At 45.9% G+C, this 19,731-nt stretch overlaps 4 protein-coding genes across 4 annotated transcripts; 1 reads left to right on the top strand and 3 right to left on the bottom strand.

The window, feature by feature from the left end:
• Nucleotides 1-4,847: 4,847 nt before the first annotated feature.
• LOC101766186 (probable calcium-binding protein CML36) lies at nucleotides 4,848-6,059 on the bottom strand. Its single transcript, XM_004978582.3, has one exon. The coding sequence runs from the start codon at nucleotides 5,953-5,955 to the stop codon at nucleotides 5,416-5,418; it is 540 nt and encodes a 179-aa protein (XP_004978639.1). The 5' UTR covers nucleotides 5,956-6,059; the 3' UTR covers nucleotides 4,848-5,415.
• Nucleotides 6,060-7,606: 1,547 nt separating this feature from the next.
• LOC101765766 (PP2A regulatory subunit TAP46) lies at nucleotides 7,607-11,868 on the bottom strand. Its single transcript, XM_004978581.4, has 9 exons — nucleotides 11,269-11,868; nucleotides 11,035-11,157; nucleotides 10,770-10,856; nucleotides 10,578-10,682; nucleotides 10,223-10,384; nucleotides 9,516-9,551; nucleotides 9,318-9,389; nucleotides 8,261-8,538; nucleotides 7,607-8,006 (listed from the first exon to the last, which is right to left on the bottom strand). Exons 1-9 carry the CDS (start codon nucleotides 11,422-11,424, stop codon nucleotides 7,772-7,774), a joined length of 1,254 nt encoding a protein of 417 aa, XP_004978638.1. The 5' UTR covers nucleotides 11,425-11,868; the 3' UTR covers nucleotides 7,607-7,771.
• Nucleotides 11,869-12,031: 163 nt separating this feature from the next.
• LOC101765361 lies at nucleotides 12,032-14,899 on the bottom strand. Its single transcript, XM_004978580.3, has 2 exons — nucleotides 14,550-14,899; nucleotides 12,032-13,064 (listed from the first exon to the last, which is right to left on the bottom strand). Exons 1-2 carry the CDS (start codon nucleotides 14,632-14,634, stop codon nucleotides 12,262-12,264), a joined length of 888 nt encoding a protein of 295 aa, XP_004978637.1. The 5' UTR covers nucleotides 14,635-14,899; the 3' UTR covers nucleotides 12,032-12,261.
• A 1,536-nt stretch (nucleotides 14,900-16,435) lies between these two features.
• On the top strand, nucleotides 16,436-19,723 carry LOC101764964 (cytochrome c-type biogenesis ccda-like chloroplastic protein 1). Its single transcript, XM_004978579.3, has 12 exons — nucleotides 16,436-16,662; nucleotides 16,753-16,833; nucleotides 16,933-16,988; nucleotides 17,300-17,427; nucleotides 17,548-17,633; nucleotides 17,736-17,767; nucleotides 17,895-18,056; nucleotides 18,317-18,389; nucleotides 18,506-18,606; nucleotides 18,781-18,873; nucleotides 19,059-19,105; nucleotides 19,413-19,723. The coding sequence occupies exons 1-12, from the start codon at nucleotides 16,554-16,556 to the stop codon at nucleotides 19,486-19,488; spliced, it is 1,044 nt and encodes a 347-aa protein (XP_004978636.1). The 5' UTR covers nucleotides 16,436-16,553; the 3' UTR covers nucleotides 19,489-19,723.
• The last annotated feature ends 8 nt before the right edge of the window (nucleotides 19,724-19,731 follow it).

Genomic DNA, 19,731 nt, shown 5'->3' with positions numbered 1-19,731 from the left:
CAAGCCCAGTGGGACTGGGGCACGAGCGGCAACTCTGGCGTGACGGGTGGCAATGACGACGTGTTCATAGTGGAATACTCCATCATGGGCGAGGCGACTCCGGCGGCTGAGGGCACCATCGAGGCACCTGGGGAGGCTCCATCAGATAGCGAGCTGACCCCGTCGCCATTGCCACACGCCACTGCAGGGGAGGCGTCGGAGGGTCAGGCGGGGTACAGGCAGTGGAGTTTGCCTCGCTGCCCGCCAGTAGGAACGACAACTACTTGGACGCCGACCACGACGAGGATGCTCCGCTCCGGTTCTGCAAGATCGACAACATCCTTGGGCTAGCGTCGCTGCTCGGATTCGTGCCGCAAGCACTGGTTGTAGAGGAGCTGCACACTGTGAGCTCTGACGAGCCTGTCTCGTTTGACGAGGCAAAGCGTAGCCCGAGCTGGAGGAAGGCGATGATGGAGGAGATGGAGTTGATCGAAGAGAACAAAACCTGGTCTCTCGCTGATCTCCCACCTGGGCGGCGGGTGATTGGGCTGCAATGGGTGTTCAAGGTGAAGAGGGACGAACACGGGGCGGTGTCCAAGCACAAGGCACGTCTCGTGGTGAAGGGATACGCGCAGCGACACAACATCGACTATGACGAGGTGTTTGCTCCGGTGGCGCGGCTGGACTCGATACACCTGCTCATCACCCCTGCGGCGCACGAGGGGTGGGAGGTGCACCACATGGATGTCAAGTCGACATTCCTAAACGGCGACCTGCAGGAGGACAAGGTGTACGTGGAGCAGCCAACCGGTTTTGTCATCACCGGCAAGGAGCACAAGGTGCTCAAGCTGCGGAAGGCGCTGTATGGGCTGCACCAAGCACTGCGGGCCTGGAACGTGAAGCTGGACAACACGCTACTGTCGCTCGGCTTTAGGAGGAGCCCCTTGGAGCACGCCATCTATGCCAGGCGGAACGATGACATGCAACTAGTGGTTGGAGTGTACGTCGATGATCTGGTGATCACCGGCACAAGCTGCAACGACATCAAGCAGTTCAAGCAGGAGATGGCGGATGCGTTCAAGATGAGTGACCTTGGCCTACTTCACTACTACCTTGGCATTGAAGTGAAGTAGAGTGCGAGTGGAATCTTGCTCAGCCAAGGAGCTTATGCCGCCAAGCTCCTGGAGAGAAGCAGCATGACAGGGTGCAATCCCTATCAGGTGCCCATGGAGTCTCGTCTGAAGCTGAGCAAGTTTAGTTCAGAGCTGCCGGTCGACGCGACCGCATATAGGAGCATCGTCGGGCGCCTAAGGTATCTGGTTAACACTCGCCCTGACCTTGCTTTCGCTGTTGGGTATGTGAGCCGATTCCTGGAAGAGCCACACGAGGATCATCTCGTGGTAGTGAAGCACATCCTGCGCTATGTGGAGGGAACCAAGAACTGGGGATTCTGGTTTGGCAGGAAGAAGGAGAAGGAGGCACGCCTGACGGGATTCAGTTATAGCGATTATGCTGGTGATGTCGATGCTAGAAAGAGCACAACTGGGGTGATTTTCTTCCTCAGCAGCAGCCCAATCACCTGGCAGTCGATGAAGCAGAAGGTGGTGGCACAGTCAAGCTGTGAGGCAGAATACATAGCAGCTGCTAATGCTGCTTTTCAGGCATTGTGGCTAGCCAGAGTGCTAGCAGAGGTGCAAGGATCAGCACCAAGAGCGCCAATACTAAGGGTGGACAACAAGTCGCCATTGCTTTGATTAAAAACCTAGTACTCCATGGACAGAGTAAGCACATTGAAGTGAAACATTATCTAGTCCGGGAGTTTGCTGAAGCAGGTCTGATCAAGGTAGGGTTCATCAGGAGCAAAAAAACAGCTGGGCGACATTCTGACGAAGCCGCTTGGCAAGACAAGTTCCATGAGCTGCATTCTAAGATTGGCCTGAGTGATATATGCAGTTCACACCACAAAGCTTAGGAGGAGATTGTTAAGAATAATCCTTGGGTGCTAGATTTGTGTTTTCCTAGTTTAGCTGGTAGCTTAATTTAGCAATATGCATTTGAGTGATTGTACAGCCGGCCTGATTGTGAGGGCCTAATTTCTTACTTATAGTTGTTTACTTAAGCAATGCAATAGACCTGGAAAGGCTACCAAGTTGACAACGCAAATTGTGTCCTCTGTGTTCGTGCGTTTGCATTTGTCTAGGCCGTGAGTTCACCGGCGACGTGTTCGTCGTTTCTCCGGCGTGTTGCTAACAGAGACGCCTTCTTCTTCTGCTGGCACCGGAAGCTGCTCTACTCCGTCTCCGCGTGCCTGGAGGCCCGCGGCGTGCCGCCACAGGGCCGGCCGGCTTGTCGGCTCCTAGGCCACGGTGGCGGCGGCGGAGCTGACAGAGCTGCTGAGCTGGAGCTGCTGCATGCATGGGCATGGGCGTATGTACAGCAGCTCCCGTTCTGTATTAGGGCGTTGTTTAGTTCCCAATTTGGGAGTGCCAAAGTTGGGAGTTTGCCATAAATGCGCAACTGTAGCATTTCGTTTGTATTTGTGAATTATTGTCTAAACATTGACTAATTAGGCTCAAAAGATTCGTCTCGCAAAGTACAACAAAACTGTGCAATTAGTTTTTGATTTCATCTACATTTAGTACTCCATGTATATATCGCAAGTTTGATGTGATGGGGAATCTTCTTTTTGCATAGTGTCAAAGTTGGGATTTTGGGGGAAACTAAACATGGGCCGCTTGCGTTCTGAACCATGATTACGATGTGCTTGAATTGACTGTATGGAGTGTTAGAGAGAAATGAAATTGAGCTCATGTCATTCAACATTCTCGCTGTTGTATATTTAATTTGCCTAGTTAATACTCCACCGTCCTAAAAAGAAAGCAATTCTACTTTTATCCTAAGTCAAACTATCTCAAGTTTTGACCATATTTATAAAAAATAGTATAACTTTTATAATATAAAATAAGCATATTATGAAAACATATTTCATAACAAGTCTAGTGATACTCATTTGGTATCGTAAGTCCTTATCTAATTTTATATAAATTTGATCTAGGATTGTTTGATTTAAGAAAAAACTAGAATTTCATTCTTTTTTTATGGAGGGAGTACATTAAAATTGAGCATTTTACAAGCTGAACCAATTTGCACCTACTAGTCAAGTTATTGAACTAAATTGAGCATTTTACAAATTGTTGGGCCAGTGTGCACTCATTTAATTTGACAAATTATAGGGGAAGATCCAACTGACGGGTTTTTGTATGGTGGGTACAATTTTCTCTTTATTTAATTATATTTTGAACCTCATTTGTTAGGTTGGAGGAAATTAAAATTAATAATTAATTCATAATCACATAGATACTCAAATACATTATTCAAAAGATAGCCATGGTTATATCTTCTCGGATGGGATGGGATGGTGATGCATGCAATGCAACGCAACACCTTACGTCGCAAGGCCGTTTAGGAGAGCTTTTCTAAAACGGTTTTACTGGTGAAGTCAAAGCTGGTAGAGCAGAAAATAGTAGTTTCATCTAGCTTTTTGTTCATTTTAACCTTAGCTTACAGAACGTCGTGCCTCGTTTTGCATAAAATAGGTGAAGCCGAATCCTATCCTGTCTCGTTGGAAAGTGAACACGAATGGCACTTTGCTTTCGACTAGTGAGCAGTATTCAGGGCAGTCAACGGCGAGTGGCTTTAGCCTTTCTCTTTGCACGTGGAAACAGACCATAGGGTTTAGGCGTGCAGCGTTGGACCCTGAAATTCAAGTGAAGTTGCGAGTGTGGACATGGAAACTCTGGCCTTGTTTAGTTGGGGAATTTGGGAGGTGCCAAATTACTGTTACAGCACTGTAGCACACTGTAGCGTTTCGTTTGTATTTGTGAATTATTGTCCAAATATTGACTAATTAGGCTCAAAAGATTCGTCTCGCAAAGTACAACAAAACTGTGCAATTAGTTTTTAATTTCATCTACATTTAGTACTCTATGCATGTACCGCAAGTTTGATGTGATGGGGAATCTTCTTTTTGCATAGTGTCAAAGTTGGGAGTTGGGAGTAACTAAACATGGCCTCTGATCAAAGTTACATTGCATTTGCATACGGCGCTGCAGATGTCAGTTTCCCCCAGCTACCAGCACATGTTACTGACAGATTGCAACACTGCCACCGGTCCAGTCATCACGAGGTATATGTATGTTTAAACTTACCTGCGGTCTGAGAGTTTTTGTGCTTATCTCCCTGATGATTAACAGGCTAAAATCTGGTTTTCTGGAATTAAGTAGTTTTGATCAGTTTTGGCCGTCATTCGATTTGATAATTGATACCAAACTTTTGGTTGCATAGACACTTTGCCTTTGTCACTTAGATTTTCAGAGATCAAGTAACAAATTCGGTGGCCAAGATTCTAGCATATCATAATCTACCTTTGTCAAGTATCACAAATCTTACCCTGGAGATTCTCATTTTCTTTTGACAGATCGGTAATTTTATCACACAGGAGCATATACCGCTGTCGTCTCATGGCAGGATTGGAACCCATGGTCGTAAGATATTCACTTGTATGGTCATACTGCATTTAATTAATAACGCCGTATGATTTTACAAAGTACTGACTGGTACAAGACACAAAGACTGTTGACAGTGATACATCATGCACAGACTTAATGGTCCGGTACAATGCAACAAAAGGTGGAGCAATGATGAACCAAACATATCACAGTACAAATGCCCCAAACTTTAAATTCACGTATCATAATACAATACTAGTATGGGACCTATATTTTTCTACACATGAAAGTCGATTAGACATCTAGACTCTTGATCAAGAAGCATAAAAATTAGTCTGCATAAGATAATTCAATCAATATCCTCGAATATTATAGCACAATATATATTTTTTTCAAAACACAGTACGCTTACATACACGCATGACACTCAACCTTATGAATAATACATGCACGCAACCCTTCTGATCCTACGAATGCGCTTATACGATGAAAGGATAAATGAACATTGGATGATTTGATTCTGATTCCGCGGAGAAACAGGATAATAAACATAAATTCTAGAATCCAAAACTCTACCAAGTTATGGAGTGGAATTCAAACTAGGTATATCCTTACAACGTAATGAGCCAGGTGAATCCCTCGTATCTATGTATTTCTTTGATTATCAGTGTTGGCTCTACGTTGTGTACGTATCAAAACACTCAATTCGCCAAGCCAAACAAATGAATTTGTATTTGGAGCTATACATATACCGAATTCCGACAGACAATTCCATTTTCAAAAAAAAAGGTAGGCACCTCTTGTTGGGATTCACCTCGCCCGACGGAGGATACAAAAAAGTATTGGCATGCATGGTCGGCAACCAAAGAACAGCTGCAAACAAAGCAACACAAATATAGATCAACGGCACGCGAACACCGACATCGTCTCACACCCCTTGCGTCATCATGCGCGTGAACTCGTTGAAGCAGACGAAGCCGTCGCCGTCGACGTCGACGCCGCCGATCATGCGCCGGCAGTCCTCGACGGAGCACCGGTCATCGCCGAGCGACGCGAGCACGGCCAGGAGCTCCTCCGCCGAGATCCTGCCGTCCCCGTCGGCGTCGAACACCGCGAACGTCTCCTTTAGCTCGCCCTCGTCCGCCGCCTGGGCCTCGGCCGCGATCTCCTCCAGCAGGATCCCAGACCCCTCCGCATCGGCGAGCATCTCGGCCAGCTCCGCCTCGCTCGAGACCACCCTCCTCAGGGCGATCTCCAGGTCCGCCCTCGTCACGGGTGCCGGCTTTCCTTTGGCCCCGGATGCCGACGGCGGCAGGACGGTGCGCGGCGTCGTGACGGTCGCGCACTCATCGGACGAAGACGACGCGGTGGAGCCGAAGGAGGCGCTCTTGCCGTTCTTCGACCTCGTCCTCTTGCTGACCTCCTTCTTGGCGCCGGAGGAACCGAAGAACGGCACGCCAAGCTTCATGGCGGTGATGCTACCTTCAACCCGAGGGATCGAATCGACGAGGTGATCGAAGGAGGACTCTAGGTATAGAAGGGACGGAGGCAGGAAGGTGAGGGGTGGAGAAGACGATGCGTTTATAGGATCGGAGGACGCGGGACGACGACGAAGACGATCGACCGAGTGAGCTTCCGCGAAGCTTCGCGCCCGGCGCGGGAAAAAAACGGCCGGTTCGCACGGGGACCTACCTGTGCTGTGCGTGCGATGGCGATGGATGGCGATGCGAATCTTTCGCCTCCTCCGCTTTGAAGGCTTCTCTCGTCTAGCAAGCTAGTACTCTCCTACGGCTGATGCGATGGATGCGTTTGCATGAGACCAAAGAGATCCATCACTTGCGCTTGCATCAAGGTGATCGACTAGTCCCTCTGTGACGTCAACTCACGAGGGTTTTAACTTGAACTCTCAACTCTCTCGACGCCTCCGTCAAAAAAACCGCTTGTTACCAAACGCAAATGGCCAAAACCGAACATGAAACAAGGCAGGACAAGGTGATGGTATGCACACAAAAAAGTTTTTTTTTTACATATAAAAAAGTAACCGGCAAGAGGTTTATCGGGCATACGTCCGCCACATGTGCCGCCACCGCCGACCTGAAAACGCATCAGTTTTACTTTGAAGCAATTTGTGCTAGCTAGTTAAAATAGTGGCTGGACAACGATGTACTGATCCTGGTAGCGATGGTCAACAGTTAGCCGATACAAAAAATGAACTTTGTTAACCACTAGGCGATCCAGCTTGATTAGAAGAACTTGCAGTGCAGTGACGGGGACGTCTCGAGACGGCAGCACAGAGCATACACTATATACTAGCAAAAAATTTCACCAGCATCACATATGTCATGGATTAATGGACTGGTTATGTTGGTTTTGGTGTCGTACACGGTATATCCTACGGATGATTACTAGTCATGGAGATTTGGTTGATGAAGGTCCCAGGAAACTTCCGATTTGCGTTTCGTAAAGTTCCAGGAAACTAACCTGACGACTGTGTGCGAGCTAGGTACAGACAGCGTGGCCTTGATGAGCGTGAGTTGGTTCGGAAACTCGTCAGGAATTTCGGCCGCGTTTACGGCTCCTGCACTGCCTCCTCGTCCTCGTCTTCGTCCTTGAAAACAGCAAAAGCCAAAAAGGCCCAGCCATCCTTTGTTGCAGCTGCGCCGTGTGATTCCGATGGCTGTGGCATCAGTTGGTAGTGGATGCTGGGTTCGGGCAGACGGCCGATGCTCCCGATCTTGTCGATGCCATTCTGCAGCTCGGATTTGGCCTCTGCTTCGAGTGCTTGTGCCGTTGATTACACGTCAAGGTGCCTCAGCGAGTACAGGCCGCGGCCCTCGCGCAGAACCAGATGCAGAGACTGGCGGCTCAGCTTCCGGCCGCGGCTCATCTTCAACGGTAGCGGTGACGACCGGCGGCGTAGGGTTGGACGCAGCGGCGGCGCTAGATGGGGGAAGAGAGCCAGTGGGCTGAGACGAGTGGGCTCTCCCTGGGCCAGTTGGTTGGGCCTCGCAGACGGATGTGGCAAAACAAAACTTCGACGTCAGATGAACGGCACATGATAACAATAACAGAGAAGATGCTACCAACTTTCAGTAACACATGAAACCATGCACCCCTCATCAAGCAAAAGGAACCATGCACTTACTGACTTGCACATCAATGGAATCGTATTATAGAGACAGAACGTTACTGAAAAGGCATAGCTGGGACATTAGTAAAATCAAACATTCTATAATCTACACAAACATTCGTCACAAGGGGGAATTTCAGTAAATGCAAGCAGTTTAGCCGCAGGGAGTGAGCTTCTTGTTGCCTGCACCACGAGGGTTGTCATCCTTCCAGTCGTCCCATGCTCTTGCTTTGGCCTCCTCGGCATCCTCATCCTCTTGGGCTGAGCTAGTGCCGTCCTTGTGCCACGCCGAGTTTGCTTCTTTGATCATATTTGCAGTCCTTTCTTGCCATTTCTCCATCATTTTCATTTCGCGCAAACCAGCTTCTTCTATGCTCATTGTTGGCAGCCTATATAGTGACAGCAAGGGTACCTCTCATTAGCTCCAACAATGCTCCATGAAACATAAATCATGGACCGTATAGGATCAATCCAGAGGTGCATGATCTGATTTATCAGTATGACATTGTAACTTAACAATGTGTTTCATTAGGGATCGTGGTAAATAGTGCTCATTCCATGTTAGCTAATGTTATCATTAGCAGAGACGCACAATACGGAAAATGGCAAATATTGCAGTGTTTGGCTGTATTCGAAGGCATACCTGTAACCAGGCTGAAAAACTTGTGCTGCCATTCTTTCCCTTTCACTGGTCAGTCCTCCACCAACAAGGCTTGCAGGTCCAAATATCATGGGTTGGTGTTTGTGCTCATGAGCTTGTGAAACACTTGCTCTACCTTCAAGGACGTCTTGAGCAAATGTTGCGCAAGTGATTGGATCAGCTGGTTTGGAATATGGTGCACGGTTTGCAGCATTATGGTGCCATGCTTCAGCTTTTTGTGTACGTTCATCAAGCATTTCACGAGCAAATGCATTCCCGTCCTACAGAAATGGAAAAGTTACTTCAGGCAAATTTCTGTTTAATGAAAGTGATTGCTTTTTGAGGGTAGAAAATCTACTGGATTATATGTTGAGAAAGGATCACATGAAGACATTTTAATAGCCACAGTTTCTTCATAAATATGCACAAACCAGTCAAAGATCAGATTCACACTATATGAAATATTTTTTAATTCCCTGAATAAAAAAAACTCATGGGATGGAATGTTTCCAGTGTCCTGTTACTCCTGTAGCTGTTCCCAATCATAAGAAAAGAAGCCATATGAAGAGATGCCAATCAGAAGACATCACACCTTTGGTTAACACAGCTACTCTAGAATTTTATGCATTGATATACATGAAAGCTACTGTAATTCCTATACGAACATTTTTTTTCTTAAGGCTGCTTACAAGTTGAAATTTCCTCACTATATAGCTAACAATATATCCCATCCAAATTGCACAAAGCAGAACTTATATGCATTTATCATATTTATGTGAGGCATGATAGCCTGAGAATCCAACATTCTCAGAAGGAAAAAGTTTCCTAAAAATGATCGGCCTAAGATGCTACTGACAAGAAATAACCAAATCAGGAAGTGAGCCTAGCTCAACTAGTTAGGGTTGGAGGTGTGGTCGTGCACTCTAACCACCCAGGTTCGAGTCCCCTCTAGCTCGAATTTGGGTGCCTATTTCTTCTTCTTAATGAAAAATCGCCTAGCTCCTCCTAGGTTGATATAATTTTTTTAAAGAAATAACCAAATCACTATCATCAGCATTACCTTTTCCTTTCTTTCCTTTACAGCTAGAAGCATTTCTTCTTCCTTCTTTAGCATGTCGAGAAGATCAAAGGCCTACATAAAGAATAACGACAGATCTATTAGTGCTTAAATAGTTAAATATTATGAATGCAAGCACTGTAATTTGAGAAACAGAAACCCTCTGAAATCAGATTATGTAACATTTCTTAGCAGACTAACCTTGCAGAGAGCCAATGAGATAGTAGCTAACCAAGCCTGCAGCATGGCAAAGGTAAATCAGAACCAGAGCATATGTTCCGATTAATTATAAAAATGAAGTGCAAGGTAATAGTATAAGCTTTGGAAAATGGAAACACACATCGATAAGATATGAAAACACTATGTGTAGATAGAAAGAATAAGGATTAAAAATTTGAAGACCTTGCAGTGAAGATTTATTTCTATGGGATAAATTTTATAGTAGCTATGTGTCAAGTGTCACTAGAGAGAACAAGATCCTCATGGGCCTGGTATGCACTAAAAGGAGCATCACAGGGCATGTGGTTGACTTCCTGTAGGTGATTAAGAACTAGCTGCATGCATCGAATTCAGAAAGCTCTCTACAAGCATTAGACTTACTAAATGAAATCCCTCATGTCAAGTGGAAAAGCATTTCATCTTCTAGAATATCACAGCTCATGTTAATTTGAAATATTAAAATAAAATCCTTCCTGTCAAGAGGAGCAAAGCTATCTTTTCTAGTACGTATATCACAGCTCATTTTAATTTGAAAAAAATAAATAAGATCCCTCCTGCCACTGGGAGCAAAGCTATATGCTCTAGTATATCACCGCACAGCTAATTTTAAATTGAAATATGCTGAAATATAGAAACCAGAATAAACATATGATTCAACACAGAACACCTTCCAGGTGTGGGATACTAACCTCTCTTTCTTCTTCCCCATCATCCTCAAAGGCATCTTCCTCCCCAGCTTCAACAGGAGCAGATAAAGCAGCTGCCCTCAATGAACGCCCACGCCTTTCTTTTCTCTCTTTAATCTCTTGAAGCTTAGTTTCTGCAGCTTTTTGACGTTTGAACCGGGCAATCTAGGCTCCAGAAATGAGAAACAGAGTAAATTACAGGAGATTAACCAAGTCAAAAAGAGTAAGCAGCCTGTGCCCCAGATTTCGCAGGCTTAATGGAAGGATCTCACGTCACACGTTTATTGTCCTCCTAGCTTTCTATTATAGAGTGCACAGTGTTTATGTTAAGAGCGAAAAAAAAGTAATTTGGCCTCACCTTCTGCGCTCTTCTGTTTGCTATAGTATCATGCTGCTTCTGTCTAGATAATTCAAGCTCATCCTGTGGAATAAGCTCTAGTACTTCACATAGAGCAATGAACTCCTGTGGAACCAAAAAGGAGTGATCCGTACATGAGGAATGGGTGATGTGCTGACAAAATGAATCAATGTGGCAGGGCAGATTGCTAACCTTCAAATGGTTCTGTGATGACTTAAGAATCGGAATCCGATCTTCCTGTGCAACCTTCTCAGTCATTTCTGCGAGATAGTATGGGACCTAAATTACCAACAAAAGATCAGAGACGTAAGCATATTAACAATTGAATTTGTGAAATGCTGACATAGTTGTAAGCATGCTAGCATTGTTTTGATCAAAGCTGCACTGACAAAATGACAAGGCGTCTAGTGTCATGTATGGCCTGTTTCATGAACTTAAGGGAGGGTGGGGTTCGTACGAGCAGGTATTTGAGGTTGGCGGTGGAAACGTCTTCCTTGGTCTCGTTGGGGGAGAAAAGGCCAAGCTTGCTGACCATCTCGTCGCAGCGCCGCAGCAGCTCTACCCCCTTCCGGATCCCTTCCTGCCCAGCACAAAATCAAGCACGTAATAAGCACCACTCGCCGAAGAGCCTAATCTCCTGTTGTTGGTGGCGATTACGAGAAGGACGAAACGATCCAGAGTAGGGGGGAACCTGGTCGAGGGCAGAGCTGGAGGCGAGGCCGTGGAGCCGCGACGCCCTGTCGAAGAGGGCGGGGAGCGGGAGGTCGGCGTCGTCGTCCTCCGCCGCCGCCGCGTGGAGGCGCATCTGCGACTGCATCTTGTTCCCGACCTCCTCCACCTCCACCATTTCGATCGGACGGGGCTGTCTCGCGGAGCCGGAAGCGAGCGAGAGATCGGCGGGAAAACCCTAGAGGCGGCCCGGCCCGGCAGGCGGGGCAGATTCTCAGGGAGCAGAGGAAACACAGGAGGAGAGACCGAGAGAGAGCTCGTGAAGTGATGTCCGCGGGGTGAAGGGAGACAGAGCAGGGGGCTGGTCGTGTTGGCTTTGGTGTGGTGGTGGACCGTGGAGACGCCAGAATGTTCGGGTTACCAAAACTCCGGTGCGTCGTGTTCGTGTGGGGGCTGCACCTCCACGGCTTCTTTTCCCTTCCTCCCCGGGTGTCGGCGACCGCGCGCGGCGTGGCGGCCGGGGACTTGGCCGGCGTCAAGATTTGTGGGGGGATCGGTGTAGCTGGAACACCTGGGCCGTACGCCGGCGCATTGTCGTTGGGACACGGCCACACGGGCAACTGCGTGAGCTTGGACTTTCTGCGGTGAGGAGTAAACCGGCGGAGGTGACGGATGCCAATTTTTTTTGTGGCTATTTCGAAAGCCGCCATAGCATAAAAACCTCAACTTGAAGAAACTAAACTCCTTTTAGAATCTTCCAGAAACGATGAACAGAGCTAATGGAGAGAAGTATAACCAGGTGAACTTCCTTTGCAATAAACTTCTTTTTGGGGCATGCTCCCATTACAACAAAAGAAAAACAGGACCACAGCTCCTGAAGAGCAACAGCACAACTCAAACGTATATTTACACGTACCAATTTGCCAGCAGCCCACTGGCCTACTTCAAAACAAAAGCTACAAACTACTCATCTCTCAACAAAACATGGCGATTTCGCCACTGGACCAGCCACCTTCTATTCCCAGGCCCTGTTGTTCTTGTTCAATGGGCGCCAGTCCTTATTTCTTCCTCTATGATCCTGCCAGCCGCTTCTTTGGTGGTGCCCGTCATCCTGGTTCCTCTGTTTATTGTTCCTCTGCTGGAAGTACCCGCTGCTGTTCCGTTTTCTTCCAGACGTGTGACTTGGATCCTCATCCCAATAACTATTATTGTTCGATCCACCATAGAAGCTATCATTCCTGTTGTTTGATGCATACCGTTCATTGCTCCAGCCGCACCAACTAGGCTTCTCCAAAGCAGCACCCCAACCGGAATTGCCATTACCCCATTTACTGGAAGATTCATTGTTCCCTCCCCAAATAGCCTTGGATCCTAGACTGGCCTCCCAGTCCCACTTATTCACTTCAGCTGGCTTTTCTATGTAGATGTCCCAGTTTCCAGATTCGTTCTGGGTACACTTGTTAACTGCCTCGGCATTGCCCGATCCAGTAGCCGGGGCTGAATAATCTGAATCAAATGGTAGCCGTACCTTGTCCAGGTCAGCTACCAACTCGGGATCAACTTTGCAGCGGTGGTCGACCTTATCAATGTACATATCAGGGCCTGACAAAGGAATATCAGAAGGTTGGCCATGATAATAAGACCAGAACCTTGCCTTTGCATTCTGAAAATTCTCAAAGGCTCCTGAATCATTCCACTGCTCAAGGTTATTATATACTGAAACATATTGCTTGTTTTCGCAGAACCTTTGCCAGGAAATGTTGCCAACGTAACTGCAGAATTCCCTTTCCCATAATGGGACTGGGCAGTGCTCGTGTCCTGCGTATATGAAAATAAATGTTAGAATTTTATGAAACCGTCATGGTAATACAGGATGATACAGAATTTGCTAACCTACTGCATTCAGCAAAAGAAAACATAAATAGCTAGATTGATTAATGATTAGTACTTTGCCGTGCAAATTTGGAAGATAACAGAAATTTCAGAATGAGTTCAGTAACCTGAAAGAGAAAAGGCTTTTTATTTCAAATTATTGATATGGGTAGAAACTGAGTATCCCTGTCACTGGTTCACTGGTGATGGCGGAAGTATTCCCTGCCATTTTAAAATTAATTTTAACTTTTTTTCTATTTTGATCCCTACAAATCCTGTCAGTACTACGAATGGTAAGGAAAGCCCTAACAATAAAACCAAAACCATATCCCTAAAGGCTAAAACTTAGCTTGTCCATGTACTCCAACATTCTAGGATTACTAACATCAGAGCCTATAGCTATAAGGTGCTTCTTTCATAAGCCAAGCCACTCCAGCTAGGATACAAACTCATTAATTGCATGGATGGCTTTCCACTTCCTCTGCATTCACATGAATCACTGCTAAACAAAGGAATTATTCATAATTCCTGATAAAGGGTTTGATCCTTAAATGGCACCATTCCTTCTACAGGTAGGTCTCTGTTTCATATACAGTTGGATTTAACATGTCATTTATTTAATGATAATAATTAGTAAGCAAGAAGAAAGTGCACATGTGTCATCCAGCAGACAAATTTTGCGGTCATATTGCTTGAGAAAAAGATGGTCATATTACTTGATCAGGAAGGGACTAGCAACTAGGCATTTCGACAAAGTGCGCAAAAGGACAAAGTAATCAAAGATGGCGCGCAAGGCGCGAAGTGAGCCATGAATCCAGAAGATCCCAGTTGTTGGACTTATGTAAAGGGCGAAATGAACAGTTGTATTGTAGCCAACTAGAAGGGGGAACATTCAAAATCTTAAAATACACTGCCTGATAGTATAGATTTGTACTTCCATGCATCTTCAAAATATTTTGTGTTAATTTTCCCTCATTAGTCATTACCAATTTGAACCCCAATTATAAATTATTGTTGGGAAAGATGATAAATTGCGCAAAATGGACTGTGGCCAGAAAATACAGCCTACTTTACAAATTGGCAAAGCTGCAATTGCAATACACCAATACCCTCCCTATTCCTATCCCCCCTAGGAAATGTTTATCTGCAATAGGTGCGATAGTCAAGTAAAGCTAGCATTTTTCTGACACTTCGTTGTAACATTCTGCAGTGGCAAGAACAGACACATGAGGCGGCCTAAAGCAACAGGTTAGTTTACATCGGCAACTCTGATTTTAAGTCTGAATCAATGACCAAGTCACCAAATCTCCGTTCCGCAAGAATGAAGAAGTAAACACCAAGATATAACAAGTTCTAAACCAATCCTAACCCAAGCAAGAGATTACGGGATGATATAACCCAAATCAGAAGAAAACAGGCATTCGTCCGTACCGTAATCAGGCGGAGGGCGAGGAGGCGGGCGGCGGGAGCGGTCGGGCTGCCTCCTCACGTACCGCGACCGATTCCAACCCCCCATCGGGAGCAGGAAGAGGAGGAGCACCCAGCACCCAACTCAAGGGTTCGCCGGAGCTCCCGGCGGCGGCGGCGGCACCAAACCAAGGCAGCCCAATGGCAATCAACCAGAATTCCCCAAGAACTAGCTTGCGATGCGGCTACGAATCCATTGCGCCGCGAGATTGGGGCCGCCGACGGGTACGTGCCCAGGAGTATATCTACACAGCCGAGAGCGGAAAAGGCAAGCAGAGAGCTGCGCGGCGAGTGCGCGAGGAAGAAGAGACGGCAAGCCGAAGCCGAGCCTGAAACGTGCGCTGCTGCCTCGGCCTTTATTCGGGGGGCTCCTGTACGGCTGTACAGCTACCGGAGGTAGCTAAAGCCCATTAAGCCCAATTAAAAGTTCAGATCAACATTTTAATAAATCAGATTCAACATTTCAACTAAATCAGATTCAACATTTTTCAAAAGTTGGATCAACATCTAAATATACTTGATTCAACATTTTAAAAAACAAGATCAACATTTTATAAGAAAATACAATATTCAACATTTTTAACTATTTATGTCAACATTTGAATAAATTAGGTTCAATACTTTTTCAAATAAAAATCAACATTTCTTTTTTCCGTTTCTTCTTCAACCTCGGGTAGAGCCATCCACGCGGCCAGCGAACCTAGGGGAGCGGCGATGCATGAGGCCAGTGGCGCGCGGGGTGACGCACCAGTGATGCTCAAAACCGCAGCCTAGGATCGACAGCAGTGCTTGGATTGGCGCAGTGGTGCAGATGGCTGACGGTGTCCAGAGCCGCGCCCGCGGGGCTGGCAGAGAGTTGGGGCAGCATGGGGCAGCGTGTGATGGGACCAGGGATGGCTTGTGACAGGTGCTAGCTAGGGTTGAGGGAGAGAAAGAATGCATCCAATGGATATACTTGCGCACATGAGTCTCAAATAATGGAAGTTGGGTTAGAAAAGAAACTTAAGAAGATATAGAGCTTATTTGGCAGGGCTCCGGCTGTAGCTCCTCTATTGAAGTAGCTTTTCTGTTGAAGCCGAAGTCGTTTTGGAGAGCATTTGGCAAAACGACTTTTCATGTATCCTAGAGGATGGATGTGGGAGGTTAAATGTCCAATATGCCTATAGCTATTTAATTTGGATGTGCATTTGAGTTTTATATTTTCCCTCCATTTATATCGTGATTTCATATTAAAAAATTCAAAAAAATATATACGTTAACCAAACTTCCTTTCCATTTATTTTTTATTGCAATTTTCTTTGTTTTTTTTCCTTCCGGTCGTTCCTTTTTCTTTCTATTCGCCGCTCTCCCTATCTGTCTCCTCCCGTTCTTGTCCGTAGACCTGGCCAGCACGCTTCTTCCTCGCCGTTAGGCTCCTCCAGCACCGCGTGAAGCCTCCACCGGCCACCACGCTGCTCGGCCGTGTAGCGCGAGGCTCCACCGCTCCTCTGCTGCTTCACTTCGACCTTGCTGCGCGAGGCCCTCGCCGCCCTGCTCCATCGCCATCGCGTGTTGCTTCTCCACCACCCTTCGCTGTTGCAGGCGCGCCTCCGCCCTTCCTCAACGTTGTAGGGGCGCCGTTGCCTTCCCTGGCGCGCGCCATCAACGAGCAAGGTCTGGGTTGGGGCATTTTCGCTTTCCCCCAGGACGACGGGAGATTTTTTGGCTTCGCCCGTTCAGTGTAAGTCGTTTCGTAGCATTTTTCCGACTTTGTTGGTGAAGGCGTGAAGCCATTTTGAGCATACCCTTTTGGCAGGGCTTTTGAGCCCTGCCAAAGAGGGCCATAGATCTCCCGTTATTCAGCGCAGTTTTTTGGGCCAGGCCCGTCCAGGCCCATTATCAACTGGGCCCAGGAATATCTACGCGTTCCAACCAGTATATCGTTGTCGTTCGTTGGCCGTTGCTTGTCCACTCCACCTGCCCACCACCATGCTCTCCGCCATGGCCGCGCGTCCCGTGACCGTAGCGAGCAGCTCACCCCTCCTTCGTCTCCCAGCCCAGGCTGCTTCTGCTGCTTCCGGCACCTCCTCTTCTCCTGGTGCGTCTGTGCCCGCCGCTTGCTCGCGCGTCATTATTTGATTATTCCGTCTCTTCCTAATTTTTTTTATGTTTTTGTTTTCCCATACAGTGGTTCGTGGACTCAAATCGGAGGCGGCAGAGAAGCGCTCGCTCCTTCGTCGGTGCCCCATGCTGCTGACCTCTGTGGCAGGTAAGCTCCGAGCTTCCCTGTTCCCGGCATGCTTACTTCGGTTGCAGTCTGTTCGATGAAATGGCCGTGACTGACATGAGGGCGATGTCTGGGTTGCAGTGGGCAGTTTGGTTGCTGCTGGCGCTGCAAATGCTACTGAGCTGTTGGATCCTATGGTTAGGAGAATCACGTGTGCCTTCAAATATGTTCCATTTTCACTGTTTAATGTCCATTAAGGAGTTGTTGATCCCTGATTACTTTGTGTCAGAATATGATTACAGCGTGGCTAATATGTTGTAAAACTGTTGAATCTGTACCATCTACCATGTACTAGTTATAGGAATGAGCAACAACATACACTTTTGCCTTTCTAATGTAGTCAATTTCTGCTCTTGTATCTTTCCTGTTGCATCAGTTTGTTTAGACTTCCATTGCAAAGGTTTATTTGTTTTGCTTTAATCCCTGCAAACCACTTGCTTCTCATCAGCACGGATCATCAGGACTCCTCTTGGCTGACCTTGGCATTGGAGATTGGTTTGGAGGTTTGCTGTTTTCAGCTGGGCAGCAGGCTAATGAGGCTGTTCAGGATCAGCTATCTGCTCTCAGTTTCACTAGGTCTGTTTTGCTTCTTCTCTTCTGTTAACTTCTTGTTGGCAATTCTACCTCCTCAGTTTTTCCTTTTCTCTTCCTACTGCGATATCTCTTCCTTTCTAACCTTTACCTTCGATTCTCCAGCTTAGCAGTCATTTTTGGCGCTGGACTTGTAACTAGTCTGTCTCCTTGTACACTCAGTGTTCTACCATTGACTCTAGGATATATAGGTAAGCATGTGTTTATGTTTGAATAGTTGATAGGTTCACAAGAATCGGTTGTCATTGATGACTCATTGACCCTGGTATAATTCTTTCTTCGTAAACTTTCAGGGGCATTCGGTTCTGGGAAAGGCCAGGCTGAGGTAATTGTGGTTTTGTATGCCATAGAAAAACTAGGAAGAAATTCTCATTTATCCTGGGCATCTCCATCTGGATGCTTACCTTGAGTAACTCCTGATATGTACTGATTTGACTTTTCCTGCTTATTAGGTTGTTGGAAATTCAATAGCATTTTCATTAGGACTGGCAACAACCTTAGCTATTCTTGGTGTTGCTGCCTCTTTTGCTGGAAAGGCGTATGGGCAGGTTGGGCAAGGACTCCCAGTGGCTGCTTCTGGGTTGGCCATTGTCATGGGATTGAATCTTCTGGAGGTAAATCATGGGAGAAACGAAAAATTCGTAAAATGGAGCATGTCAGACAAGGCTTTTCTTCTACCCTGTTTGCTTAAGCTAAATTGTTATGAGTTATTGCCTGTTTCTCTCAGTTTCTCATCATAAATACTTGTATAAACTGATTGTAGTGGTAGTTCATTCTGATGGAATCATATTTCTGCTTTTACTCTCATAACAGTACATATTACTACATGATTTTGCCCTAACTGTTTATTTTCTGGTTATTCTGTATTCAACAGGTAGTTGAGTTGCAACTTCCCTCGTTCTTCAGTGATTTTGACCCACGAACTGCTGCAGCTAACCTCCCTTCAAGTGATGCCTCCTGAGTCCTGACACCATTGTTTATTTCCTATTAAGAATACTAATGTGCATATCATCAAGCTATGCTTTTTTCACAAATAATATTTTTCTTTGCTAATAATTTGCAGGTTTACAAGCATATCTTGCTGGTCTTACATTTGCATTGGCAGCATCACCTTGCAGTACACCTGTTCTAGCTACCCTTCTGGGATATGTGGCCACTTCAAGAGTATGTATAATGGGATGAATAAGTTGCTCAGCAGTCAATAGTTCATTACTGTTATTTAAAGTTCAACACAGCTAAAAACTTCATCAGATTTTTATCATGGAGACTTTGATTAGTAAAACAGTAGATAATTACATTCTTCCTCCTGACACCATTGTTTGAGCTTTTTTCTTTCAGGATCCAATTGTTGGAGGAAGCTTGTTGTTGACATATACGACCGGCTATGTTGCACCTCTTCTTATTGCAGCTTCCTTTGCTGGAGTATTGCAGGTGAGAATATCGTCTTGTTATCTTTCTTGAGGACTTTGTGGTGGGTGTGAACCACAGATAAAAACAACCCAACAAGATAGGAACTTTGAATTGCTCTTAAAACTTAATTAATAGCACCACAGCAATAGACGAAATTTGTTATACTACTTTTGTGCCCCCATAATTAAGTTAATTGCCTTCTGTAGAGTTTGCTGTCATTCAGAAGATACTCAGCATGGATAAACCCAATCAGGTATCTACTTCTAACTGGTATCTGAATGTTTTCTGTTAAGTGCCTGGTTAAATGTTGGATTGAATATCCATTTGTATCTTGTGCTTTCTAGTCATGATTCGGAAACTGAAGCCTTGTGACATATGACAAGTTTTCATCAACTTTCAGATTTCATATGCACTTGCATGTGATGGCTCTGCAAACTACTGAACTCACCTATTTCCAAAAACATGTTATCTGAAGTCGAGATTATTATCAATCATTCCGTCTTCTAATACTTGCCTTCCCCCCCTTGAGATATGTCCTGAACTAACATTTTTTTTGGCAGTGGTGCATTTCTTCTTGGTGGAGGAGTTTATACCTTACTGGACAGGGTGTTTCCTGCAACATCCATGGTAATGTAGTCCTTGCTGGACAAGAACTGCGGCAACGGTCTGTTGAACATGATCCAAATGTAAGAAGTAAAGTAGCTAACTCATGCTAACAATGTGTATAGTTATGTACAGTGTCTCGGGACAACCAAAACATCTTGACCTTAGACTGTTTGGGCCTCGATGATTAGAGCCTGGAGGTCTACTCTGCTAAAATTTTATTCCTGGATATTTTATCATGTTCAAATATCAACTGTGCGAAACTTCAGCTGGCTG

Source organism: Setaria italica, chromosome VIII (assembly GCF_000263155.2).
Source record: "Setaria italica strain Yugu1 chromosome VIII, Setaria_italica_v2.0, whole genome shotgun sequence".
NCBI lineage: Eukaryota > Viridiplantae > Streptophyta > Magnoliopsida > Poales > Poaceae > Setaria > Setaria italica.
Note: the sequence above shows the minus strand (reverse complement) of the source record. Positions and strands in the feature narration are given on the sequence as shown.